The sequence below is a fragment of the Colletotrichum spaethianum genome (assembly GCF_022836535.1).
Source record: "Colletotrichum spaethianum MAFF 239500 DNA, contig46, whole genome shotgun sequence".
NCBI lineage: Eukaryota > Fungi > Ascomycota > Sordariomycetes > Glomerellales > Glomerellaceae > Colletotrichum > Colletotrichum spaethianum.
In genome coordinates, this window is record NW_026054816.1 from 14,765 (window position 1) to 40,890 (window position 26,126).

General features: G+C 54.2%; 10 protein-coding genes across 10 annotated transcripts; 4 read left to right on the forward strand and 6 right to left on the reverse strand.

The window, feature by feature from the left end:
• Positions 1-1,392: 1,392 nt before the first annotated feature.
• On the reverse strand, positions 1,393-4,035 carry ColSpa_11390 (bifunctional dethiobiotin synthetase/7,8-diamino-pelargonic acid aminotransferase, mitochondrial; the record flags this gene model as incomplete). The annotated part of the gene is made up of 4 exons (XM_049277602.1): positions 1,393-2,164; positions 2,244-3,556; positions 3,625-3,721; positions 3,848-4,035. The coding sequence occupies 4 exons, from the start codon at positions 4,033-4,035 to the stop codon at positions 1,393-1,395; spliced, it is 2,370 nt and encodes a 789-aa protein (XP_049133559.1).
• A 536-nt stretch (positions 4,036-4,571) lies between these two features.
• Positions 4,572-5,999, forward strand: ColSpa_11391 (putative 8-amino-7-oxononanoate synthase; the record flags this gene model as incomplete). Its single annotated transcript, XM_049277603.1, has 2 exons — positions 4,572-5,418; positions 5,470-5,999. The coding sequence occupies 2 exons, from the start codon at positions 4,572-4,574 to the stop codon at positions 5,997-5,999; spliced, it is 1,377 nt and encodes a 458-aa protein (XP_049133560.1).
• A 124-nt stretch (positions 6,000-6,123) lies between these two features.
• ColSpa_11392 (putative secreted lipase) lies at positions 6,124-7,779 on the reverse strand (the record flags this gene model as incomplete). Its single annotated transcript, XM_049277604.1, has 2 exons — positions 6,124-7,395; positions 7,462-7,779. 2 exons carry the CDS (start codon positions 7,777-7,779, stop codon positions 6,124-6,126), a joined length of 1,590 nt encoding a protein of 529 aa, XP_049133561.1.
• Positions 7,780-9,012: 1,233 nt separating this feature from the next.
• ColSpa_11393 (tyrosinase-like protein orsC) lies at positions 9,013-10,534 on the reverse strand (the record flags this gene model as incomplete). Its single annotated transcript, XM_049277605.1, has 6 exons — positions 9,013-9,168; positions 9,240-9,355; positions 9,416-9,892; positions 9,951-10,026; positions 10,083-10,245; positions 10,305-10,534. The coding sequence occupies 6 exons, from the start codon at positions 10,532-10,534 to the stop codon at positions 9,013-9,015; spliced, it is 1,218 nt and encodes a 405-aa protein (XP_049133562.1).
• A 1,452-nt stretch (positions 10,535-11,986) lies between these two features.
• ColSpa_11394 (aspyridones efflux protein apdF) lies at positions 11,987-13,492 on the reverse strand (the record flags this gene model as incomplete). Its single annotated transcript, XM_049277606.1, has 4 exons — positions 11,987-12,538; positions 12,592-13,174; positions 13,231-13,264; positions 13,321-13,492. The coding sequence occupies 4 exons, from the start codon at positions 13,490-13,492 to the stop codon at positions 11,987-11,989; spliced, it is 1,341 nt and encodes a 446-aa protein (XP_049133563.1).
• Positions 13,493-15,919: 2,427 nt separating this feature from the next.
• On the forward strand, positions 15,920-16,177 carry ColSpa_11395 (uncharacterized protein; the record flags this gene model as incomplete). The annotated part of the gene is made up of 1 exon (XM_049277607.1): positions 15,920-16,177. One exon carries the CDS (start codon positions 15,920-15,922, stop codon positions 16,175-16,177), a length of 258 nt encoding a protein of 85 aa, XP_049133564.1.
• A 586-nt stretch (positions 16,178-16,763) lies between these two features.
• ColSpa_11396 (uncharacterized protein) lies at positions 16,764-17,843 on the reverse strand (the record flags this gene model as incomplete). Its single annotated transcript, XM_049277608.1, has 3 exons — positions 16,764-17,335; positions 17,511-17,582; positions 17,648-17,843. The coding sequence occupies 3 exons, from the start codon at positions 17,841-17,843 to the stop codon at positions 16,764-16,766; spliced, it is 840 nt and encodes a 279-aa protein (XP_049133565.1).
• A 2,310-nt stretch (positions 17,844-20,153) lies between these two features.
• Positions 20,154-21,048, forward strand: ColSpa_11397 (uncharacterized protein; the record flags this gene model as incomplete). The annotated part of the gene is made up of 3 exons (XM_049277609.1): positions 20,154-20,307; positions 20,383-20,864; positions 20,947-21,048. The coding sequence occupies 3 exons, from the start codon at positions 20,154-20,156 to the stop codon at positions 21,046-21,048; spliced, it is 738 nt and encodes a 245-aa protein (XP_049133566.1).
• A 495-nt stretch (positions 21,049-21,543) lies between these two features.
• ColSpa_11398 (iron transport multicopper oxidase fetC) lies at positions 21,544-23,518 on the reverse strand (the record flags this gene model as incomplete). Its single annotated transcript, XM_049277610.1, has 4 exons — positions 21,544-21,625; positions 21,684-22,334; positions 22,387-23,102; positions 23,159-23,518. The coding sequence occupies 4 exons, from the start codon at positions 23,516-23,518 to the stop codon at positions 21,544-21,546; spliced, it is 1,809 nt and encodes a 602-aa protein (XP_049133567.1).
• A 1,114-nt stretch (positions 23,519-24,632) lies between these two features.
• On the forward strand, positions 24,633-25,902 carry ColSpa_11399 (high affinity iron permease ftrA; the record flags this gene model as incomplete). The annotated part of the gene is made up of 5 exons (XM_049277611.1): positions 24,633-24,657; positions 24,717-25,287; positions 25,343-25,454; positions 25,508-25,594; positions 25,657-25,902. 5 exons carry the CDS (start codon positions 24,633-24,635, stop codon positions 25,900-25,902), a joined length of 1,041 nt encoding a protein of 346 aa, XP_049133568.1.
• Between the last annotated feature and the right edge of the window lie 224 nt (positions 25,903-26,126).

Here is a 26,126-nt window from a genome sequence, read left to right on the forward strand (position 1 = left end):
CTCTGCATCGTTCTTCCATGGGGGTAAATGGTCGCCCGGGAATTACATGCAAGGTCAGCGTTAACTCCGGCAGTAACAGTGAGTGGCATATTCTGAACGGGCATAATGACAGAGCACAACCCCCTAAAGGCGGCCCGGCTGGCGGCCGCATCCGCCTGCTTTGCACCCCGCATCGACGCACTGCATACCGAGCTGCCTCCGATCCAACCGCGGTTTCATTGAGGGATTGATTACCTTACGTCCCATGCCCAAGAAAATCCGACCGCTTAGTCGGGCATCTGACAATGCGAACAAACGAGGGACTTGAGCATTATGTTTCTCAACCTCCCACAGGATGAAATTCACTGCGACTTCATGACGGCAGCTGACTCAGAAGGCTTACCAAAGCACTAGCCTCGGTGTGATCACAAAGTCACTGGGATTTCGTAATCTTTTAGCTTTTGTTTTCGAGTCTGACCAACCCCTTTCAATAGCTCGCTTGAAGGCCTCGCACGTCCAAACTAAACACTGCCGCTGCTATTGCTCACTGCGTCGTAGTCATCCAATCCCAGAAGAGGCCGTGTGCCCCAAAGCAGCAAAGGCCATCTCTGTAAGGACCGGGATAAGGATGGCGAGTCCAACAATCTGACCAAACTCCCGATAGTTTCCAGCGTACTGGACTCTCTTCCGGCGAACGCTCATCACCAAGGCAGACAACAAAAAGTCTAAGCCGAGCTCAACGGCAGAACACACAGAGATCTATCAGGTATTCTTGGGAAAGTTCGCGGCAAAGACACTCAAAAACGAGATTGGGGTTTCCTTACTGCGATGCCCGAGATCAGAGTCATCCTTGACCCAGACGGCGTGACATATCTGTTGCTGACACTCATTGATAGCATTTATGTCGGATGCCGTCACTGCTTTGAGATGTCCAATGTAGTTGTTGAAATCATCAACAGATTGTAACTTGGTGTAATCCATGACGAACCGTCCTGCCATTGAGCACCCTAATTTTTTTGGCATCATCAGAACACCAAGGAAGAAGCGTTTAAGGTCTAACAATGAAGCCTCCGTAGGCGACGCGACGTTTCTAACATCAAGGCTAGGTTATGTGCTTGCGGTTCAAGGAGGAAACAGAGCACGCATTCAGTGTTGAAGGCATTACCAAGTAATCCCGAGATGACAAGGTTGACAAAAGGCTTTGTCTCATCGGCACCGATTAGTGGAAGCGAAGTCCCATTGAGACCTGAGAAAACACCATTGGTGACTCCATATCAGCCGTACGACATCAAGTACAACGCGAGTGGCCGTACTACCACGGACTATGGCTTAATGAACCGTTAAAGGACACCTTCCATATACGAGGCACTGCTCGGAATAATTTTGCCATGTTTTACACTAATACAAAACTCTTCAGCCAAGGGCCTTTTGAAGCAGAGCCTCCAGCCTCTGGACATCCTCTTGCTTCGTCGTCTGGCTCGTCATCACGTATAGAACGTTTCCAAGAACTCTGCTATGGACGTTCCAGCGCGCGTTACCCGTCCCGGTTTGTCCTTGGAGAAGAGTGCTCTGGAGGTCCGCGGCCGCGGTACTTGAGTACCCAGCCCCCTCACTGTCTTCCATGTGAATAGCGAGGACAGATCCCAGAGCCCACACTCCATCGACACGGCCAGTCTGTTTCGAGACCCAGTCCACGAAGGAACGGGACCACACAGACCATGCTGTAGAGGTACTGCTAGCCTGTGAGATGGTGGCAGCAGATGCGTCAGAGGTCCATCCATTGAACTTTGCCCAGTCCCATTCCCCATCTCTGTCCATCCTTTGCAACTCTTGCAGCGACTCGAGGGCAACTTGGCATCCCACAGGATGCGCGGTGTAGCTATGGCCGTGCAGGAGGGCGTCGCTCTTTTCGTCGCTCTCAAACGCGCGGAATATACTGTCGGATGCGGACGTGGTGCAAAGCGGTACCAGGCCTCCGGTGAGAAGCTTGGCGTTCACTATGACATCCGGATGGACGCCTAGAAACGACGCGGCAGAAATCCGGCCCAGACGGGTGAGGCCCGTGAAAACTTCGTCGAAAACGACCGGAAGACCGGTCCAGCCGTTGGCGTCTGTGTCGATCAAGGGAGTATGGGATGCAGTGCCGAAAAGCTCTGGGCGTTGGCGGACGACCTTGACGAGAGTTCTTTGGAATAGAGGGTCGCTGTATCAACAGTTAGCAATGTGTCCACTCACCAGCATGCTAATCGTCACTCTTAACTTACGCCATGAGCATGCCACCCGCCCCAAGAATAACAGGTTCCATAACAAGAGCACCGAACTTGCGGCCTTGATCACGGAGACGACCCAGGACCTTGGTGATGTACGTCTCGTAAAGTTGAGCCTGCTGCGCCCCCTCTCTGCCAGCAACATCAAACACCTCGGACAGGGCGCCGAACTCTCGAGGACTACCTAATTCCTCACGCAGAGCTTCAGGTACGCGGACCTGCCACTTTCCGTCTTTGCACATCACCGAGGGGTAGTCAAACCAGAAACCCTTGCCATTGTACCACTCAACCTTCTCGTTGAACACGGATGGCTCAGTGGAGTCCATCGCACCCATGGTGTCACCGTGGTAACTACCCCTCAAGCCTAAGATCTCGAGCCTGTCGCTTGCGTTCCAGCCGTACCGGACCCTTGCGGCGCGTAGACCCATTTTAACAGCGACCTCCATACCCGTGCTGCCGTTGTCAGAGTAGAAGACACGGGAGAGGCGCGGGTTCTGTAAGCCTTTTAGGAGAGTCTGAGCGAGCGCCAACGCCGGCTCGTGGACAGCGGAGGCGAACATGACGTGACCGTATCGGCCAGCGGCGTACGATGCAGCTAAAGTAAGCTTGGGGTTCGCGTGGCCGAGGCCCTGAGTCCACCATGAAGACGATCCGTCAAATGAAGGCTGCAGGAGGGCTTGGTGTTCCGACGTGGCTTGGCTCTTAGGGACGAGGGTCTGGAAGTTGTCACCGTGGGCGGAATCAATTGCCGTTATTTTGTCGGGTGTCAGGCCCTTGTGTTGTGTGAACGGGTACCAGATGATGTCGTGAGCATCGCGCGCCATAGTCTCGAGGCGGGAGATGCGAGCGAGGTGACGGCCGTGCAGATGTTCCAAAGTCCCTTTGATCACATCACTAGAAGCCGCCTCTTGATAGTACTGAGCCATGGCCTTTGCATCTGCCTGGTTATCCTCGGCGCGGACCGGAGGCTGTTCCAAGGTGCCGACGGGAATTCCACGGTCGCGCGCAAAATAATCGGTCAAGTAAGTATAGTTCTGGTAGTAGTCATCCCGGAAAAGCAGAACGCTCTCGACATCGTAACCGCGGAGCTTGAGAGACTCATAAGCCGAGATGGTTTGCGAAATGCCGCCGAGCTTAGAATCGCCGATGAAGACGACCGGGATGCGGAGCGGGGCGTAGAGGTCGGCCTGTGGGGTCCCGGACGGCGCCGGCGAATGGACCCCGCCGGCCGTCTCGATAAAAAGCCAGCCCCGTCCTTTGGCGGCGCGGCGCGAAGTGTAATCATAAATGCTCTCCAAGACTTCATTATCCTTCGGAGTGGGCTTGATACAACCTGTCAGCGACTAACGGCAGTGCAATGGAGCGTCTGGAGAATTACTTGGTTCGAGGCCGCCGCGGCCAGGTGGGGACTCGCTGGAATCTCAAACTGAAACAGCGTCTTCTTCGCGACGTCAGGCGCGAACCGTTCGATGTGACTGCGGAACGGAATTAGCAACAAAGCCACAGCGGAATTGAGCCGAACATTGTAAATCTGCTTCCATGTTAGCTGGAGACTCAACTAAACTAGGGTGACACGACGCGGTGGGTTCTCAAACATACACCCATCGTCGGCTTCGGCAGCCGGGCCCGTGGAAACGGGTTTCAGGAATCCCGTCTTCTCATGCGGCCAAAAGTTGCGGGCCGCATTGCACAAGACCGAGGCGAAGACGGTCTTGCCGACATCGGTATTGGCGCCATAGATTTGATACGTTCTAAGCGAACGCCAGAGCAGAGCACCGACTGGTGCCATTGCGGGCGTTTGGAGGTGTCAAATCGCCATATGAAGGCTGTGACCTGAAGTGAAGAACAATCTGCTGGAAAAGCAGCCCGTTTGGCTCACTCGGAAACACGGCGGTCGCTTCTCCATAAACAGTTGCAGGAGTCACTGAACCGGTAGCTCCGAGGAACTGGGGAACCAGCAGGCGGGGTACCTAGCACTGCGGCATTTGTTGTGCCGAGCAACTGGGGCAGCGGCTATCATAGGTGGACTTGTTGAGCTCTGGTGTGCTAATTTCGAGCTTCCCAACGGTGCGGCCCGGAGGTGGTTGGGTTTCGGCGGGTCCATCCTTGCATGGATCTTGCATCTGGCGTTGTTTTCGGCTCTAGGCGCTGCGAGATCTCCTGGGCCAGCCAGCCAGGCCAGGGGAAGAGGAAGCGGGGAGAAACTCCCTCGTATGTCTCCGTATCCGACCTGTGTGTTACAATGCCGAGTTTTCGGCATGCCGCGTGTGGTTCTTGATTGTGTTCCCTCAAGCAACCCGAACACCCCGTGATCCGTCTCCCAATATGCCAGCGAGCGACCGTCTGGATAAAGTCTTCGCGGCACTCCTGGCCCGCCGGGAATCCAAGAACCAACTCCGGAGATTGACACTCGTCCCGGCCGGGAGCGCCGACTTCTCGTCCAACGCATACCTATCCCTCTCGACCCACCCAGACGTCCAGCGTCGGTACCTCGCCCGGATCAAGGCCCACCTGAAGCCATCCAAGACACCATCGAACGTTGATGACGATGGCAGCAGAGACAGCACGGCACTTCTCGGCTCCGGCGGCTCGCGTTTGCTAGACGGCAACGTGTCTCTGGCGGAGTCGCTGGAGAGGGACATTGCAGCTTTCCACCGCGCCCCGGCTGGGCTCCTTTTCAACTCGGGCTTCGATGCGAACGTTGGTCTCTTCAGTTGTGTTCCGCAGCCGGGGGACATCATTGTCTATGACGAGCTCATCCATGCGAGCGTGCACGACGGCATGAAGCTGAGCCGGGCCGGGAAGAAGGTCGCTTTTGCACACAATACCGTGGAACCAACAGATGCTCAAAAATGGCCGCAGAGTTTGAGCGAGGTTCTCTCGAGATTGACCGATGGCGATGAAGGCCGACAAGTGAGAGAAGGTTCGAAACGCGTCTTCGTTGCGGTCGAAGGAGTGTATAGCATGGATGGTGATGTGGCCCCTCTAAGAGAGGTTGTTGAATGCGTTGAACGTCATTTGCCCCGTGGGAACGGCCTCCTCGTCGTCGATGAAGCGCACTCGACGGGTTTGCTGGGAGAAAGAGGCCGAGGGCTGGTATGCGAGCTGGGTCTCGAAGACCGTGTGTGGGCCCGTATACACACATTCGGCAAAGCACTGAGTTGCTCTGGAGGTAATTTCCCCGTTTGAGGAGTCTTGACGAAAACGATCTCACACTTACCAGCGGTCGTCCTATGCTCTCATGTCACCCGATCATACCTCATCAACTACGCTCGTAGTCTCATCTACACCACCGCTATGCCGTTCACGTCACTAGCAAGTATACAGACGGCATACGACTTCATCAGGGACGGTCACTCCGATGATCTCCTCCGCCACCTCTGGCTTCTCATTAACCAGACCAATGAACTGCTGCTGACGCTGCTGGACCGTCATCGACCAGAAACAGCTCTGATGCATCTAGCTTCGGGCAAGCCAAAATCACCAATCATACCCCTATTTACCTCGAAACCGCGTGGTCTTGCGCAGTACTGTCAGCAGCGTGGCTTCATGATACGGCCTATTGTTGCGCCCACGGTCCCGGTAGGAAGTGAGCGTGTTAGGATATGCCTTCACGCCGGCAACACCTTTGACGAACTTGAAGGTCTGGTTTCTGCAATCGAGGGCTGGTTGGTTTCTCAGCCAAAATATCGAGGGGAACTGTTCGACCATGCTCTAATCGCTCGTTCAGAGGTGCCGAAGTCTCGGTTGTGAGTATGGGTCCAGATACACGAAAAGCTTTTGGAAGCAACAGATAGATGTAGAACACGGTCGAGAGAACACAACCTCCGACATTGATATTTGGATGACATATAGCCTCTTGTTAAGGTACATACTATCAAACCAGCAAAAATTGACCGATGCACACAACGATCATGGCGGACAAAACCTCCGAGAGACCGTAATCGATCCTTGTCGCAGAGCTGAAAGGCGGTGCAGCTGGAGCACTAGAGTTGGTGCCATTCCCCTTTCGCCCTCCCTTTCCGCCTTCGCCTTTACCCCCACCGTGCTTCGTACCGTTGCCCTTGCCGCCCTTCGAGGGCCCTGACTCTGTATCCACTGACCCGGAGACCTTTGTCAGTTGCACAGAGGCCTTCTGAGCGTCTGAGGCGGGCGTCTCGATGAAGGGAATCATCGGAGCCAGCATTGCACAGTTGTCTTGCTGAGTCGCGGGCATGCCCTCCATAGTGCCAGTGTTGTTCTGGAAGAGGAGCCTCTGTTTCCCCTCGACGGTCCAGGCCTCCCATTGGGGCATGCTGGCCTGGATTTTGGCAGTGTTCGGGTCGAGTGTGCGTACAAAGCTGGCCCAGTAGGCTTGAGTTAAGGGTACGGTGGGCGCGTTGGTGGTTGAGTAGCTCGCGGGAGGTGCGCCGTCGGTGTTGTTGGGTCCGAAGACACCGTTGAGTTCGACGGTATGGTAGGCGCCGAACCCCAAAGCTTCCTGCTCTTCATCCAATGGTCCATATCGGTAGTTGAACGTCTTCACACCATCACGAGCCATGGCGTCCTGGAAGGTCTTTGTAATACAATGGGCCCTGAAATCTCCCTGGGCATTCGCGAGCTGGCGCCATAGCTTGCCTGAATCCGGAAAAACAGGTTCCGGCGTGTCGAGATACGTCTCTTTGAGTACAGCGAGGGAGGCATTGCTGAGAGACTGAGTGGCCTGGTCGTTCATGCTCTTGAGGGCTGCCTCAACGGTATCCGTGTCCTGGGGCACGTTCTTAGTGCCCTCATCGGTGCATGTGCCTGCGATGGTTGGGACTTTGAGATATTTGCCTTCTGCGAACCGCTGCAGAGTTGGGGCTTTGACAAGGTCGCCGTCGAGGTTCGGGTTGAACTGACATTCTTCTGTTTGAAGAGAAGTGCTGTTGAGACTACGGAGGCAGGCCAGAGTGTCGGCTTGTTTGTTGCAACCAGTGGCGTTCGTGAGACAGTTGTACTGCTCCTGGCCCTGCTCGAGGGTGCGAACAGTAGCGACAGAGACAGATTCCATGATGGCGCCCTTGATCAAGCCCGGGTCATTGTCTCCGAATGCGGCGAGAAGCATTGCTACAGATGTTGCGCCAGCTGAGTCACCGACGGCTACCATCTGATCAGGATTTCCTCCAAACTAGGAGATTGTCAGTCAATATTGACCTGCAAAGCTAACAGCCGATTGACTGAAAGTAAGACTTACTGCAGCAACGTTCTGCTTCAGCCATTTCAACCCCTGGATCTGATCCTTCAAGCCATTGTTCATGCTTGCACCAGCCTCCACCTCCTTACTCTGCAAGAAACCATATGGTCCAACGCGGTAGTTGACCTGGACGACCATAATGTTTCCGAACTTGGCCAGGTCACTGCCGTTAAAGTTGGCGTTGGAAAGAGACTGGAAGCCTCCGCCCTGGATGAAGTACATCACCGGCAACTTCGACTCGGGCGTCGCATTGGACGGCGCGAAGATGTTGACGTACAAGCAGTCCTCGTCTGCGGTGAAGCGTTTGTTGGGCTTCATCGTGAAGTCTGACGCACTCCGAGCGAGACATATCGGGCGAAACTGTTCACATCATTAACAGATCATTGAAATGGCTGTGCAAATAGGCTCCCTACTTTTGAAGCATCGACTACCTCAGTCGTGCTCGGCGGATCGACCGGCGCAGCAAACCGGAGCTGACCCAGTGGCGGCGCGGCATACCTAACTCCTAACCATCGCGTCGCACCGCCCGGCTCGGCGACTCCCTGGATCTTAGTGTAGCCAAGGTCGACAAGCGGATCAACCGCCTGGATCTGGCCGATGTATACGGCTGAAAGAAGAGAAAAAAAGACTCGAGTAAGGGAAGACATAATCACGGAAGTGACAGACTAGATTAACAAATAAGAGAAATATACTAATACAATCATCAACGACAAGGAGGGGCTTCAGCTACCATCTGAAGGAGATGACATTGTGGCGGCCTTGCTATCTGTTGTACAGCCTGGAATACCGCAACTAGAACGGCCACTTTTCGTGACTTGCTTGACTCAAATGCTAATCTCTAGGCTATGCTTAACGAGTTTAGAGACAATTCTCCGGGCTGCTCGCAGATTTTGGGGGCTGCGGGGGTTTCAGACGGGTTTTGATTCGACTTGTCGCGGGTTCCTGTTCCAGGTAGCAAACTTTATTCTCCGACGTCATAGGGATCCTAGACGACAATCTCGTGGTCAAACAGCAAAAGTCACTATTAAAACGAGCGACTACCGCTCCTTTGGCCCACGGCATGGTAGTTATCCGCAGAATATAGAGTTTCGTCGCATCATCCTCCGACCCTGCCTTGTCGCTCATGTAACCTCTTTGGATGACAGGCTTCATAAGACGAACCCGCCTGTTGGCCGAGTGGCCCAAGGGTTTAATCGGCTTCCCCGACCGACGGTCCTTTCGCCGAGTTTCGTGTCCTTTAACCTGTCTTTGAACCTATCACCTTGTGTCAAGCCGGCTGATTGGTAACGAGTCAAGTGACGCAGGCGACTGCAACCCTCCGGACTAAGAATGCATGCTTCGTTCAAACGCGGTCTGTCGGATCTGTCTTTCGGAGTCTACCGACCAGGTACTGTCTTCGAGAAACAAGATCAATGTGGTGATGCTGATTTTGCATGAAGCCTGAAGACATAATGAAGAGTTGAAGTATGTATAGCTTTGAGCATGATGTAAATTGCAGCTTACTATATGAAAATATCTGGTTTGCTGTCAACACGTGATACTGGCGGACACTTATTCATAGACATAACAGAATGGCGACCCTCCGACAGTACTCATCAGATCACGGAGCTTAACAGGCTCAGCGAGAGGGGAAACATCCACGAGGTCATCTAGAGTGGCGTTTCGGCTCGGAGGATTGTTCTGCAATGTCAGGGTCCCGAAGATATCCTTTGATTGGGTAGGAGGATTAGCCAAGGTCGGTACCAAATTTTAGACGGTCTCTAGGCTTTTTTACATACCTGTCGGTTGGCGAAATCGAGCATTTGCCAGATCCAGTAGACGCGGTCAACTTGTGCATGGTGGAGAAAGAACACAGGTTCTCCTGTGGAAATGAAGGGATCGGAGCCAGGGTCGCCTTGGAGATGTCAGTGACGATCTACTTGACCAAGTAATACATCTCGAGTCGAATGCTTACCTCCTATTGTGTAGTGACCACCTCCGTGAACGCCCACTTCGATGCCTGGAGTGTATCGGTCATCGCCCTGCATAACCGCCTGGAACCACTCAATGTTGTCATTATCCAGGATCAGCTTGGTCGTGTTGCGGAAAGAAGTGTATCTTGAGGCGACGTGTTTGTTGAGATCACGCTTCAGGCAACGCGCATGATCGTCCGTCGGCTTTTCCACGCTGAACGGGGTCGTCGTGCCGTATTGTGGTAAGCTACGTGGGCCAACGTGGACAGTCATATTAGCGAATGGACCGGCCTCAACGCACCCGCCTCCAGAACCAGGCTGCAGTTTGACGGTTGTATTGGAGAATTGCTGAACGAGCTGCATGCCTTCGTGGGGGGTGGATGCGCCGTTGCCACCCATCGAAGTCTCTGATCCATCGAAGACGGGCGACGCTGCCGGGTCTTCAACATCATATCCCCATTCCCAGTATGGCACTGTTCCTACAACGAAACATCAGTTACGGAAGGGCGTGGCTGGTTGCAGAATACTCTTATTTACCTTGATAGCCACAGACATTGCGCAGTTTCTCCTCGTGAACATAGGTAAAGAATCTGTGCCACAATAGAAAGTTTGCCTGAACAGTCAAGCCGTCAGTATGTCTCAGAGCTAGACGAAGGCTTTGCAACTGACCGTAACATGTATACTACCAGTCTGGTTGAGATGTGTTAGGACAAAGTCGTCATACAGAGACTTGGCGGCTGGCAGCTGAACGGGGTCCAGCAGAGTAGGCGATGACTGAAGGCACTGGACCGCTGCAATGTAAGACTTGCGTTCTTCCGCAGGGAGGGTTCTCCTGAATGGCAAATGTCAGTGCCTTTTAATAAGAACTGCGAGTATTTTAACATGACTTACCACTCTTTTCGAACACGAAGCTTGTCAGCCGAGCATGTGAAGTGGACACCCCGACGCGCCAAAGCCTGTCTCAAAGCATGCGAGGCTTCGAGGGCCTTGATATTGAGTTGGGCAAGAGCCTCACCATTGTCGATGGCCTCTTGGGTAAAGTTGAACGCGCTAGGCTTGGCGGAAGTGAGCGCTGCGTTAACTGCCAAGAGGAGCCACACACAATGCTTGAGGAGCGCCATGACGTCGGTGCAATTCAATCGGATGAACAGCCCTCAGAACAAGTCTAAGCTGGGAAAGGGAATCCCGCCGGAAGTCGCAGCCGACGACAGTAGCTTTATGTTTTACGCTCTGCAGAATGAAGGCATCCGAAGCCGGCAGCCTGTCGCTGGGGCAGAAAGACTCCGGCGGAGTCCTTCAAGGATCGTCTCGCCCGGTTAGGCCCTTTTACCCAGGCCGAAGAAACCATCGTGGGGACCATATTGGTTGAGGCCAGCTCATAGATTCAGTCGGGTCGAGTCAACGAAATTCCTCGTCCTATGTAGATGGATTGGGTGGATTTAGACGTCGGTCTTAGTGCTCTCAACTGGGGACTTTGTGTTTGAAGTTGGTCTGAATCACGTTGTACAGCATCCATTTTGCAGGCTCAGGGTATGCTCATTGAGTGAAACTCATGAGCTAAGATGGTGGTGAGCCAATCGGGGTGGGTTGAGAATGGAGCTCTTAATATGTTTTGGCTATCAACATTAAAGTTAAATTTAGCGCTGCAACGTGTGCCCCATGCATTTTCTCCAAGACTCAACCGCGTGCTTCTATGGCGGCCTGTCAGCAATTACAAAAACGCGCTAGCCCACATCACTGCATACGCAGATAGTAAGTCTTGGTACCGAACTGTGGCCTATTCCAAGATTTGAAGTCCAGAAAATTGCAGTGATCATGGCTGATGTGACTATTGTAGTCCGTAACATGAAGTGGTGGATTATTGGCGAGTCAGGTTTCATCTTGACGGTAATAATTAAGCAAGTGTCTTGGCCTCGTGAATTTCCCGGCAGCTAGAGTTCTAATCCCGAGGTGTGCTTTGAGGCGACGGAACTAGGCTCGGTGTTCCAATCGCCGCCGCTAGACGAGTCACGATCATGGCAGAATGTCGCCAGAGGCGGTCTTACTTCACAGTGTTGGCCTGTGAGACTCGTGGCAACAAGGGTTCGCGTCTGTTGTAATTTGGACAGCGTTCGCGAATCCAGGAGAAAATCTTCAAGTGCCGGCGCCAATCAGTGTGATTTCCACAAAATATTCGGCTTGGTCTCACTTTAATTGGCAAGATATTTCCGAATTTCCTACGTTATGCCCCCTCTTGAAACTGACTTTGAACTTGGTTAGAGCGCCAAGTCGCATGAACACTCATACGATCACGTGCTCTGGATGTCTGCGTTAATTGTGGTAGAAGATCGTCGTTTTTGACAATACCTAGCTCGACTCTCAATATGGGTTCAGCCTGATCACTAAGCAGTTGTTTCGGATTCAAAGACCGTACGACTAGTCAGGATGGCTTGCGTCTTTACCTTGCAGCCATCGTCGTGTCATTGTTCCTGCAGCGGAAAGAAAACATCTATAATTACAGGTTTGTAGAACAATATACACCGTATTTTGTGAGGTCGTGTTGAAACCTTGAAATCTGCTACATGCAGGTTGTCTCAGACCTTGACAAACCATCCCTTTCCTATTTTCTTCGTCTTGACTATCCGGGCCAACGCTAGGAAGAAGCAACCAACCATGAGACAGCTCCCAGCAAAGGCCTGTGCACCTAGATAACGGCCCCCGGTGGCAGAAATGATCGCGCCGGCAATTGGGTTGCCGGTGAGCACGGCGAAGCCAACGATGGTAAAAACCATTCCGATACGTGTGCCCTGTTTACTCGGATCCGTCGTCAGAGCACTGACTCCTGCAGGGAAGAGTGCCTGAATGGCGTTGCCTACGATGCCGAAGAAAACTGTCCAGACGTAGAGGCCTGTCGGGGATTTAACGGCAATCCAGCAGTAGGTTAAGATTCCTGAGAGGAGGGCCATGGGTGTAAAGACCGTAATAGTTCCAATCTTGTCGGCGAGGAAATTCGGCCCAAGTCGTCCGATGAAGCCAATACCGTTTAAGACCAAAAGCAGATTCAACGAGTCTGTGTAAGAGAAATCGAGCTCATCCCGACTATACGAGGCCAGGTAATAGAACGCGAAGTAGACACCCATGAAAGACTAAGAGTGACTGTGTCAGCAGAGGTCCCTATTCAAGAAGGGATTCTACTTACGAAGAACCCTCCAGCGGTGTAAAACGTGTATTCAAGCTCCTTGAAGGCGGACAAGTCCACCATTTTGCTTGCTTTGCGCGGCGGTATCCGAGGCTTGAGGAAGACCAAGCCCACTGACAACGTTGCGAGCTGGATGAAGCCGAGTGTGCGCATAGCCCAAGGGAAACCCACTTGCGGCAAAAGCTGCCGGACCGTACTCGGGAAGACCAGGCCACCGGACGCACTTCCAACAGCCGCTATACCAATAGCCAAAGCCCTCTTCTTATCAAAATAGGTCGATAACGTGGCCAGGGACGGACAGAACACAAGGCCAAAGCCTAAACCGACGCAAACGCCATGTGAAAGGAAGATCTGCCAGTACTGCGTGCACCAAGAGGTAGCGAATATGCCAAGCAGGATCAAGAAGGAGCCGCATAGGAAGAGGTGTCGAAAGTAGCCCGCGTCCGTGAAACGACCCGAGAAAGCGCCGATGAAGAAGAGGAGAAAGACCTGGAACGATCCGATCCAAGAAATGTCCGAAGGCGGCCTATCCAGTTGTTGCACGTAATATGTTTGGAAAACGCCAAAAGAGTTCACAAATCCCCTACATGACAGTCAGTTTCTCGGAGCTCCATTCATCCGAGGGAGCGCGTCACTCACCATGTGTCCATGAAAATGAAGTGAGCACTCAGTACTGTGAGATTTGTGGTCAGTTGCTATCATTCAATGAAGGTATAGACGCATGCTCACCGGCCATCCAGGCATCGTATCCTCCATCCGGGGGAGGACCGGGGTCTGAAGTAGGTGCCGACGCGATGCGGCTCAGCACGCGTCCAACGCGACTGCCAGTGCGAACAGTCTCTTCTCCGACGCCATCGTTCCGCGAAGAATCAGACCTCGTCTCTTTGTCGCTAACATCCATCATGGCAAGTTGACATGCGTGCGTCTCGCTGTGGATGAAGGAGGAGTGCCGTCATAGACGTCGTCACGATCATGTGCTGGAAATAAGCAAAGAGCAGGCTAGTATTCCCGCATGCTGACAATAGGAATTCAAAGCTTATGTTTCTTTTCTCGCGTCTAAATTTGTCGAAAGTGGTTTCTTTGACTCACCTGATCTGTCAGTGCAGTTTGCTTACCGAGGTTACGCGGTGTGGCAAGGACTCGAAATATAAGTCTGTTCCCCGCGGAAATAGCGATTCGAAAGTTGGACGCAGTTGAAACCCTTCCACAGTACCAATTAGTCATCGCGAGCTTCTAAGGTCATTTAAATCCCTTTAGCCCACCCATGATTCATGTTCTCAAGCCGGTACCGCTCGGGGAGCCAACCAAATGCCGAGTTAGTTGCCAGGATGTCGACTAGTTATCCGGGAATGTGGCGGAAGTAGCGGGGATCTTCCCGTTCCTCCAACTCGAGTCTAGTACCAAACTAAGAAGCTCTTGCTGTTCATTCTACATGACCGAATTGGAAATTTTCGGCGTCAAGTTGCAATTGGTAATTTGCCCGGAGGCGTGGAGGCTATGTCAATTGCGTCTGAGTTTGTGAGCGAACTGCACCTTTAAGGTTGTGTCTTGGAGCTGTCTTCAACTACATATGTTTGCGCAACTGCCGTGCAATCTGGCTAGAATGTCACAGCCTTGAATGTACAAGAGCAACGTACAGCAGAATTCCCGACTTTCAAGGTTGTTGAGTGCTGTGAAAGTTTTGGTGCAATTCGGTCTCAGATCGTAATTTTCTCCACTATATACCATTGTTGGTTTTAACTGACAAATCGTTTTTCGCGACAAGACTGAATGGCATGTGCAGCAGAGCTGTTTCTGTAGCCTTAAATTAATGTCAGTAAGAGGATTAGTATCTGTTGGATAGGTACGACTCAGATTTTGATGTTCTATAGCATTAAATCAATGCACAAATTATGCTTGATTCTAAGTTTTCGATTTGGGAATACTGGCCGTAAGTAGAAATATCGCAGTGCTAGTTACATTGATCTATATGTAAGCAGGCGTCTTGATCTGAAGATGAAAACGGCGCAGAGGCCAGACCCTGAAAGAGATATACGAGCGCAAATCAAGACCCAAGGGAAAAAAAATCAAACAATAAGCGTGGTTACTATGACAGTTCAATCTCCGGAATATTAAATGAGGTTCGCAATAGGGCTTTTAGTGGTTGTATGAAGTAGAAGATCTCGTCTTGACGATACGTACTGCAACAGGAGGCCTTCCCCAGCTTCTCTGGACAATGCACGAAGCAGAAGATCCGAGATTTCAAAGAGTTCTGCGCCGAGAACATGGCTGACAAAACCTTTTACGTATCTGACGACATCGAACCCAATTCTTGTCGCGTTGTCGGGGTCGCTAAATTTACGTACAAATACAGTAGCGGTCTCAATTTTGACTTCAAAGATCAGTACAATCTGAATGCAAGGTAACATAATGCCGTAATCCCCACCATATCCTGAAGAAGAACAGGCAAAGGCTGCTCCGTTATATTAAACTTCGAATATCGAGTTTTTACAAGTTTGAGCAGCTTGCTGGTGTCCTTCCATGACGGTCATCATTACAAGGTGGAACACATTATTAAGTGAAACTAGGTATCGAAAGTGATATGGGTTTCAGATAGTAATGACGTCGTTGGGGGTAAAGTCAAAGTAGGCAGCCTCATCTACAGCTATACTGGGGGAAGATACGACATGGATCGCCCTCTTCTTTGAGGGCACATGAGCTTAAGATAGTTGCCATATCTATCATCTCGTTCCCAATTCCAGAATTAGACAGTTCTTTGAGAAAAAAACACAGCCTGCAAAGACAGCACAATTGGTAGTAAAGGGTGTTTCCATAATAATTGATATATCAGTAGGCGCGGCGGCGAGACCCTACATCAGCAGACGATGCTTGTTTACCTTTTCAGCCCTACTAGTTTAACTTACCCCAGACGATCCGTTATCCATAGATCCCTGTAGTCGGCATGATGGTTGTGTCAGTAGGTGTCGGAACAACCTCGACCGGCTCTCTATGACGTATGGGTGATGCCATTCTCGAAGGTTAATAAGAGCTACTACACCATAGTATATCCTCTACTCGAGACATCGTCAACCCTCAGATACTACCAGCTTACGGATATACTAAATCGGGTCCATTCAAAAAATCAGACAGAAAACCAAAGGCCGAACACAAATATCGCATTGAGCAGCCGACATGTCCGGAACAGCGCCAAACAACCCCGCGCCTGGTGGTCACGCCAGTGATCACGGCATTCAGCAAATGCCCTTAGACGAAAACCAACACGGTCAATCACAGCAAGTCCCACCACCCAGAAAGTGCCGATGTAAAAAAATGTCAAAAATTAACTCGCATGGACAGAAACGTTGTTGATGAAACCAAGGACACGTACGGCACGGCCGCAGCCGACCGCAATGTCGGCGAGACCATTGACAGCACAAAACACCACCACAAAGGCGGGATATCGGGTCGCGTAGACGACATCCTAAACAAAGCGCTGGGCTTTGGAGGCGCGTCTGAAGCTGCGGAACGTCAGAGCGGAGAAGCGACAGAACGAGGCTTTCGAGAGGAGGGGGATCAGCATCACCTGGCGGCGAGCAAGCAAGCTTGATTACGGATCCAAAGTCTTTGACGCAATAAACGAATGTATTTGGAGCATGGAGCGATCCGCGGCCCGAGACACTCTTTTTACATGGCCGGCAGGAGTGTGTTGGCGCGTCGGATAAACGTTATGCTACATGAACTTTGGAGGTGTTGGTTGTACTGGTCGTATTTTCTGTGCTATGGTTCAGAATCAAATAGCATTTCAAATAACTAAAATAAAAACCATTGGGATTGTCTGTTTTGTATCATTTGTATCATTTGTATCAGAACGGGGCAGACGTGTGATCATTCTCGCAGACCAGACTCTAATGCGCCAGGCCAGATAGCACAGACACCGAAATAGTCCCTGGCTTAAGTCACAGGGTGGTCTTCTACATTGAACTCTAACACAACAGAAGATAGGCGAGCATCCTCAAACATATATCATTGCTAAACTATGAACTGGATATCATCGTTGTGCATAACACATTACTCTACTGATCCATCCCAAACCAAAAAAGAGTCCTCCAAATCTCTGTCTTCCACATCACACTTGTCTTTCGTTACTTCATAGTACGGACTTTTTCATCAGACTTTCCCAAAGCCTGTTGCCTTCAAGGGATGTTCTTCAACTGAACGCTGTTCTGGGAGGCCGAGTCCTTGCCCGCCGACCAGTGTTCCGACCGTCTCGCATTCTCTTCCATCCGCGCCAATCTCGAGTTGCGCTTCTTCTGCTGGCTCTTGCGGTAGAAGAACAGCGCCGCGCCAATCAATAAGCCCAGCCCGGCAACAGCGCCGATAACGATTCCGGCAATCGCACCGCCGGATAGCCCGCTCTTACCGCCAGAGGACGACCCGCTGTTCGAAGCAGAGTTGCTCGCCGAAGCGGACGCCGAGGGCGACGAGGTTGCGGCGATGTCATCCTCGCCGGGCTCCGTGGCGTTGAAGCAGGGGATGCGGGTGTTGAAGTTGGCGGCCTCGACGTAGGTGATGTCTGCGCAGGCGTAGAAGGTCTGGTTGTGTGGGGCGTCCCAGTCGGCGCGGTAGATGATCTGGAGGGTTGCGTTGGAGCCGGCGGCAACAGAGGACGGCGGGTTGGGGATTTCGACGCAGGTGTGGCCCGGGTTTAGGTCCGCGACAGATTGCTCCTGGATGACGGTGGTGAAGTCGCTGTTGGACGTTGGGTCTTATGATTGTTAGTGGCTGATGTAGTATGGTGGAGGCTTGATGGGAGTGTTGTTGAGGATTGATTGGTTTGACAGGAGGTGGTGGTGTTCAAGTAGACGGCGGTAGTATTAGACAGGAGCAAGGGGAGTCGATAGGATCGTCATGGATTCAAAGAACAGAACGGTTTGCCTTACCATTCTTATAAGAGATGGAGATCTTGGTGTTGTAGTAGTCATCCTGGGCAACGAGAGCCACCTTGCCACCGACTGATATCTTTGTGTCAGCTGATGACTCGATCTTTTCTGACCTCAGAATCTAATGTCTTGCTCACCCAAGGGGAACTCGGTTCGGTTTCCAACACCGGCCCTGGAGCCACAAGGCTCCTGGTTGTCCATGTCTCCGCTCCAGACACGGTCACCAGGCCACATGAAGGCGGCAGGGCCCATATCGTCATCCTGCTTGGTGTGCTGCGCGCAGACGACGGACGCCAGGCCTAGAGCCAGGAATGTCTTCAGCGAGGCGTGCATTGTGGAGACTGATGTCTTGCGTAACCCAAAGTCGAAAGAAGCTTCAACAAGACGGATGTTCGGCGGGACAGACCGAGACTTTCAGGCCAGTGTACGAAAGTGCGTACGACGACTGGACTTGGTGGGATATGGAAAGTGGGAGAGAAATTAGGATTAAGAGGCGGTTGTGCCATCCTAGGAGATGAACCGGACGGCAGCGATGGTCAAGTTATACTACTGCAAGTCCACAATCCTCCTGCACCTTCAGCTGGGTGAATGTAACGTGCTGCCCGTTCGTGCCCCTCTCCGCTCAACCTCACACCAGCCACCGCCGCCGAGTCCGCTTGCACGTGTCTATGAGGGAAGTCCAAACTAGAGCAGACGTTCCCGCTCATGAAGCAACGAGGACGAAAAACAACGCAGTCACGCAGGGCCTTGGACAGACACGGCCCAGAACGTGGGAGTCATCCGTGGGAGCCACAAGTTTGCCGGATTTCTGTTGGACGGAGGCATGGTACGGGCGGTGGTGCGGGTGGCGACGGCGTTTCTTGGAAATGTCTTGGGAGGTACCGTCCATGTTCACAATGAGTGTTGTAATATGTTAGTCAAGAGCCAGGCAGAGGTCCGCTTGGGAACTTTTGGGAAGAGGATCCCTTCTAGCATGCGGCCAAGAAAGGGCAGGGAAGACTGCCGGGCGACACAGGGAATACGAAGTGAAGATGCCAGTTTCTTCCTCGGCCGCCGAAGGGGCCGGTTCCATGCCCACGCTGCCCCGGCAGATTGGGTGGAATCTTGGGAAGATGGGATACAAGGTGGCTGTCGGATAAGGTCCCTTGGCAAAGGCGCAAGTTGTATAGCAGTGTAGTAGCGTTGGAACAGGTGTAACTCCATGGTGGTGGTGAGATGGAGGCTCGGAGAGGGGAAAACCACGGAGAGAGTTTGTGAAAAACTCTTTCCAGGATGCGGTTTATCAGATCCCTTCGCCCAATGAAACGATGCCATCAGTTCCGCCGTGCTTCTTGGCAGCAGGAGCAATATAACCCAACCGGGAATGGTTCACCGGCGCCGTTGGCTGATGGGCGGGGTTTTGGTGGTGAACTGATGTGATTGATAAGATTAGATGCATCACACGATCCGCCGGATCCCCTCCCTCCCCTGCGATTCCGTGGTCTCCGCTCAAGAGACGCAACTCTCCACCCTGGGACAGGGATGGCGTTGGTTCTGTAGGCCGACCTCGCCCGCAGGGACGCAGGGATCTTGATGCATCAATCAACGCCCCCTCACGCCACGAACAGTCATGTTCTGCGGCGCCAGCCCAGCCATTCCTCGTCCAGCCCGGTCCTGGACCCGATGATATCGGTGAGGTAGAAGAAGAAGCCACCGGGCCAGACAGCCCCTTTCGGGAAGGCCAGTTGGCAGCCGGCGCCGTCTATCGGTCCTACCGCATGTTTTCAGCACTTGGCATCAGCTCACTGGGGTCGTCGGGCTTCCGTGACTCTCAAAGTCGCCTGGGCAATAGAAGGACATGCATCAGGCATAATGGGAGACTATGCTAGAGGCGAGTAAAGCGGAGCGAGGGGCAGTCGCCGGAATCGATGGACTAGTGATATCTCGTTCCGATATCTGCCCTCCACCACTCAATCACTATCCTTGACAGCCGGCTCCTCTTTCTTCAGGGATCTCCATGCCCCCCTTCTCAATAACCTCTGAGTCAAAGACCATGATGGAGTGGAGAGCAACGGTACCATGCATGTACACTTAGAGTTGCGTTGGCTCGGCGGGTAACCGACAATCCACGCATCTTGCCGGGATCGTTTGCGCGCCTGGCTTCTTGCTACCTGTGGTACGAGCTCCTTCGGCATCCCGCAAAATTACACTAGACACGCGCGCGCTGGGTCCGGTTCGGCGATCCGGGACAAATCCGAGCATCCAAGATCGATACTTGCTGCGCGGTGCCTTGGTTGCTTGCGCTGCTTGGCTCTGTCCCAACCCTGCTTGATGGCGGACGGAGACCTCTTCTTCTGTAGCCGGGAGCGATTTGAGCTTCCCGCGTGCCAAAGCCGAGAAGTCTGAGCTGATGTACGCGTGGTAAATGAATCGTTCCTGTGCCTGTTCTCAGTCCTGATGCGGCGGTAAACAAGCTACAATGCAAGCTTATATTAAGCTCTTTCCCAGCCTTTTCTACTTCCCGCCCACCTCTCTCCCGTCCTTACGCTCGCTCCAATCCACCTAATTGGCATCCAGACAATCCTATCCTACCATTCTTCTCCTCCTCCCAAGCATCTTTGGCCTTAAACTTCCAAGCCCATTCACCTAATAGCTGCCTTCGAGATGCGTTCGTTCGTTACCTGCACCGTCCTGGCCTCCGTCGCCTCCGTGGCCGTCGCCCAGCTCGGCCACCCTCTCTTCGAGTACCCTTCGGCCGTCCCTGTTGAGAAGCGTCAGGAGCCCGGAACCCCTCAGTACCAGTGCCACGAGGACTGCGGTAAGACGTCCCGCCTTTAACCAGCCCGCCATCGCCCATAAAACTCACCCACAGAAACTGACAACTCCACCACAGGTCTCCTCATCACCCTCGGCCGTCAGGACGGCTACTGCGACAGCTCAGAGTGGACCGAGCGCTACGGCCGCTGCATGACCTGCGCCAACGAGTACAGCATCTGGAGGTACTACTCCAGCGGTGTCACCTCCGCTGCCAGCAAGTGCGGCCTGACCCCGGTCCCGAGTCCCTCTGGAGCCGCCGCCGAGACCACAGCCGCGCCCGCCACGACCTCCGCCGCCCCGGCCCCGGCCACCACCGCCGCGGAGCCCGCCACCACCAGCACCTCCACAGCGGCCACCCCTGCCGAGGAGTCTTCTTCTTCTGCTGCTGCCGCTTCCTCGTCCTCCGCCACCGGTGTCCCCGCCACCACCCTTTCCACCCAGGCCAGCACCGCCGCCTCCGGCACGGCCTCCGGCGCCGCTACCACCTCCACCGGTGCCGCTGGTACTTCCGCCGCCACAGCTACGCGCGTCCACTCCATCGGAACCTCCGTCGTTATTGTATGTGTCGCCTGGGCCTGGTCTCTGATGTGAACGAGTCTGCGAAGAAAGATTGGTGTTAACGTGGTCTCTTGCTTTGTAGCCCTCCGGAACTCCTACGCCCAGCACCGTCTTCGCCGGCGCTGGTAAGAACGCTGCTGCCGCTGGCTTGGTCTTTGCCGGTATGGTCCTCGCTGCCTTCTAGGTTGAGGGCTAGCTGTTTGATGGACTTGGCGTATGTACATAGGCTGTGATGCCAAACCAAAACTACACAGTCAATTTCTACGGAGATGTGGTTACTTTCATGTGTGTATGATAGCGGGCTTGTTGTTATCCGATTGGAGATAGTATATCAAACCTAATGAGTCTCCTGCCTGTTTGAATCCGGGACCTCGTAAAGACGGACGTGATTTGACCCGTTGAGCTGTAGAGGCAGCACTACTACGGTGCCCAGACCCGGCTGAAACGCATAATAGCACAAGGGAGACTTACTTCCTTGTAAGGGACCACTCACGATGTCCTGTTTGTCTTAATTCTCTGAGAGGCCCAGGACGTTCTAACGTGGAAGGAAAGTTTGCAACTTTCGCAAATTGAGACTGAAGACAAGTGCCAATGACATGAGACATTTGAACAAATGTTGGTATCAAATTCAATATGTAACTTGGTATATGCAAACGGCTTTCTATATACGTCACGACTTTTATTCACCCCGGTCCCTAGATTCGGAGGCGGAGGGATCTTCGATACTCGTCTCCTTCTTGTCGGAGTCCATGGCTCCATACCTGTCAAAGAGTCAGCTCACTGCCCCAAAAACCAAAGAAACAAAACGATGAGACTTACCATGAAATGATGCCCAGGCCCAAGAACGCAGCAACGCAGCTGAAAAACATGGCGACGTAGCCCTTGGGGGTGAAGCCCTCCGGCAGAGGACCGACGGGCTTGTTCTCGCCGCTGAGGTCGAGCACGTTTTTGGTGTTCCCGGCGGCGTTGCCGCGCGTCGGGACGCCGGCGGCACGGCAGACGTCCAGATGGCCCTCGGGGATCTTTTGTCCCTGCAGAGCCTCGGGGGCCTCGACGATGGTCGCGATGAGCCCCTGGTCCATGTGCCACTCGATGTGGCAGTGGAACAGCCACACGCCGGGGTTGTTGGCCTTGAAGCGGATGACAAAGTTGCCGTTGCCCTCGACGATGAGGGTGTCGCGGCGCATGGGGTGGCGCGGCAGGGCGAGGCCCGTGTCGTTGGCGAAGGCGCCGGCGTCCTCGTCGGAGCGGTGGACGACCTGGAACTGGTGGCCGTGCAGGTGGAAGGGGTGCTTCCCGTCGTCCTCGTTGTTGAGGACGATCTCGATGATGTCGTTGTGCTTCAGGACGTGCGGGATGGTGTGGGTGCCGTAGACGCGGGGGTCTGCGGCGTGGTCGGCGCCGACGGTCAGGGCGGTGTAGAGCGAGGGCACCTTGGGGAGGACGTAGGTCTTGTCGTTGAAGAAGGCGCTGCGGGATGGTCAGCCGTGAGAAGTTTTGCGCAGGCGGGGCATCCACTTACTAGTTTGCGCCGTCGCCGAGGTTGTCCATCTTGACGTTGAGGCTGAAGGAGTAGTCGACCTTGTCGTAGACCTCCTGCTTGTCAAAGGGGACCAGCTCAAAGTCGTCAAAGGGGGCAAAGTCGCCGACGGCAGCAGGCTCTGGCAGGGGCTTCTTGTCGTCGTACACTAGCCAGCCGGTGACGTTGGAGTTCAGACCGTCGGGGATCACATCAAAGAGCTCCTCGTCCATGGCGCCGACGATGGCAAAGTTCTTGGACGCATCCTTCTTGGTCGTCAGCAGAACGCTGTAACGCTGCGCAGGGGCAATGTAGAGCATCTCGGCGTCGGCCTCCTGCGTCCAGACTCCGTCGACCTCAACAACACGCAGCTTGTGGCCCTCGAACCAGACGTAGTGAGAAGAGAATGCGCCAATGTTGACCATGCGGATGAGGTAGGTCTTGCCGGGCTGGACGTGGACATGTAGGCTCTGGGTGTCGTTCATGAGAGCCGAGTTGGGTACGGGTTCGGCGCCGGTAGGGTTCTCGACGCTGATCAACTCCTTGATGAGAGATCGGGTCGATTGGTGATACCAATCCGAGAAGGTGATGACGAGCTCCTCGTCATATCTACCCTCGTAGGGGCCCTTGGGGTCGTGAATGACCAGAGGACCGCGGAGGCCTTCGGGGTACTGACCGTCGTTGTGCGCATGGTACCAGTAGGTGCCGACTTGGTCAAACTGCAAAGTTGCATGAGCTCACTGAGACGGGGTTGGCATGAGTTGTGAGAGCTCACCTTGAAATCATATGTAAACGACTTTCCGGGCGGGATGGCGCACTGGGTTATGCCAACGGCACCATCCATGTGATTCGTCCCATTCTGGAACAGGCCGTGGAAGTGAAGGCTGGTACTCGCATTGCCCAGGTGGTTGTGGACGGTGAGGACGAGCCGGTCGCCCTTGTCGGCCTCGATGAGAGGCAGCGGCCACTGGCCGTTGACGCCGATGGTCGGTTTGTCGAAGGCGCCGTCCGGGTTGGTCAGGACCCATCCAATGCTCCAGTCGAGCTCGATGGTCTTTGCCAGGACGGATGTAATGAGGAGCGTCAGGGCGGCGAACCGGGCCAAGAAGGCCGAGGACGGTGATGAGAAGGCCATGGTGGCCGGGCAAGAGAGAGAGAGGAAGTGTGTGTGTGTGTGTGTGTGTGTGTGTGCGTGTTACCTCAACAAAGCCGACCTGCTAGCTGCCGTTGCCTCCCTGGTGTCGTGTGCTGCCCGGGCTCCGTCTCGAGTCAAAGGAGCGAGAGAGTTCGTTCGTGATTCATAGACTTGTCAGATCCCACAAAAAATAGCTTCCATGAACCGGGCCGAGCGCGGAGGACATTGGACGGTTCGGTTTTCCCCGTTGCAGAAACACTTTCCAGGATGAGATGGACGGCGGCGGCGGCGGTGGGATTTCGGGGGACGCACATAACGAAAGAGAGCAGGTGGAAGCGAGTGAGACAAATACCCAATGTCGACAAGACACGTGAAAAAGGGCCACCTGATGCAAAATTGCGCGCGAAACGAAGTCTTGGCGATCTGATAAGGGGAAAGCCGCCTTTGGCGCCACTTTCGCGCCCCCCCTTTGAGCGTCGAGCGTGTCCGCTTTTCAGTGGGGGGCGCCCACTGTAGCTTTATCTGATCCATCCTACAGCGTCTGCTTCAAACACGACAGCGCATCGCACCCCTGTAATGTGACCCGCCAGCGGCCCCGGAGACCCCCTTCTGCCCCTCTGCCCGCCCGGTTTTACGACGCTAGCCGACCTCGCTGGCGCGACTCCGGGATGAAAGAAAACCTTTCAGAGCCCGCTCACACGACACCACCACCCGCATCCACACCTAGAAATCCCTCGGGGGGTCCCCTTCTCGCTCCTCGGCGCAGAGCCGCTTATTCCTGCCCCGAACCTCCTCCGCATCCTCCGTCCGAACGACTTGAAGCTGTCTTCATCCTCCTGCCATGCTATCGTACTCTGCTCCGTAGTCCTTCTTTCAAGCCCAGTGTCTGCCCGTACACACACCTACGACACCTGTGCACCTTACATAGTAGCTTTATCCCTTGAGTTCCAGCGCCGTGCCGCCGCATCTGGAGCGTAGCCGTCCCTGATTGGGCCACTCCATCGCTCATTCCCCGGTCGCCACCCGCTCGTCTTCAACCTCCACACTCACACTCATACTCACTCTCACTCTCACTCTCACACACGTATCGAGTCACACGTCGTGTCCGCTCACAATGGAGGACCTATTCTCCCTCCCCAGTACGAGAGCCGCCAACAACCTCACCTCACCTCCCCGGCCCTCACTAACAAACGTCCAGTCTTCTTCATCACCTTCCGCGAGTCCCTCGAGACCGCCATCATCGTCTCCGTCCTCCTCGCCTTCATCAAGCGCACCCTCGCCACCAAAGATGACCCCGTCCTCCAGCAGAAGATGGAGAGGCAGGTCTGGCTCGGCACCGCCACCGGCCTCGCCACCTGCGTCCTCATCGCCATGGCCATCATCAGCGGCATCCACAGCCTAGGCGCCGAGCAGTTCGCCGCCGCCGAGAGCATCTGGGAGGGCATCTTCTCGCTCGGCGCATCCCTCATCATCACCGCCATGGGCGCCGTGCTGCTGCGCGTCACCAAGCTCCAGGACAAGTGGCGCGTCAAGCTGTCCAAGGCCCTGAACGCGAGCGAGAGCCACTCCGGCCCCTTCCGCGACCGCCTCAAGTACCTGGGCGAGAAGTATGCGCTGTTCCTGCTGCCTTTCATCACCGTCCTGCGCGAAGGTTTCGAGGGCGTGCTCTTCATCGCCGGCGTCGGCGTGAGCGAGACGGCCGCTTCCATCGCCATTTCGGCCGTCCTCGGCCTTACGCTTGGCGCCGTTGTCGGCTACTTTATCTACAGGTGAGTCTTGACACCAGCCAAATGCTGTGGTACCATGCGCTCATTCTCTTTGCAGGGGCTCCAAGACTGCGCCCATCCAGGTGTTCCTCATTGTGTCGACTTGCTTCCTGTACCTCATTGCCGCCGGTCTGTTTTCCAAGGGCGTGTGGCACTTTGAGCAAAACGAGGTATGTGACCCCCTCTCAACGGACCTCTCGGAGCGAACTAACATGCCGTGAAGTGGAACAAGATTGTCGGAGGCGACGCGGCGGAGCTCGGCTCTGGCCCCGGGTCCTACGACATCCGGAGAAGCGTCTGGCACGTGAACGTGAGCACCCCTGACCCAAATCCCCCCCCCAACTTGCCAGAGTACTCCCTAACAACCGGCAGTGCTGCAACCCCGACCTCAACGGCGGCGGCTTCTGGGGCATCTTCAACGCCGTCCTGGGCTGGCAGAACTCGGCCACCGTCGGCTCCGTCGTCTCGTACAACCTGTACTGGGTCGCCGTCGCCACGGGCTTCTTCGTCATGATCTGCAAAGAAAAGGGCTACTGGCCCTACAGCAACAAGGACAAGCAGCGGGCGACCCACGAGGGCGGCGACCAAGAGCCGCTTCTTAGCAGGCCCGCGAGGTAAGTCGGCCGCCCTGCTCGGCGGGTCGGGCAACGGCCAGGAGCCCCTGGCTGAGTCCCTCGTCCTTGCCACCGAGAAGAGGAGGTCACCTCCCAAAGGCGACCGAAACTTTGGTTCATGTCGAAAGGTGAAGTCCGAAGGCGCCTTCAACGATACATAGTCTCTTCGTCGTCCATCCTATCTTGTACATACAAATTTATGTATCTGGACGTACAAAAATCGACCGC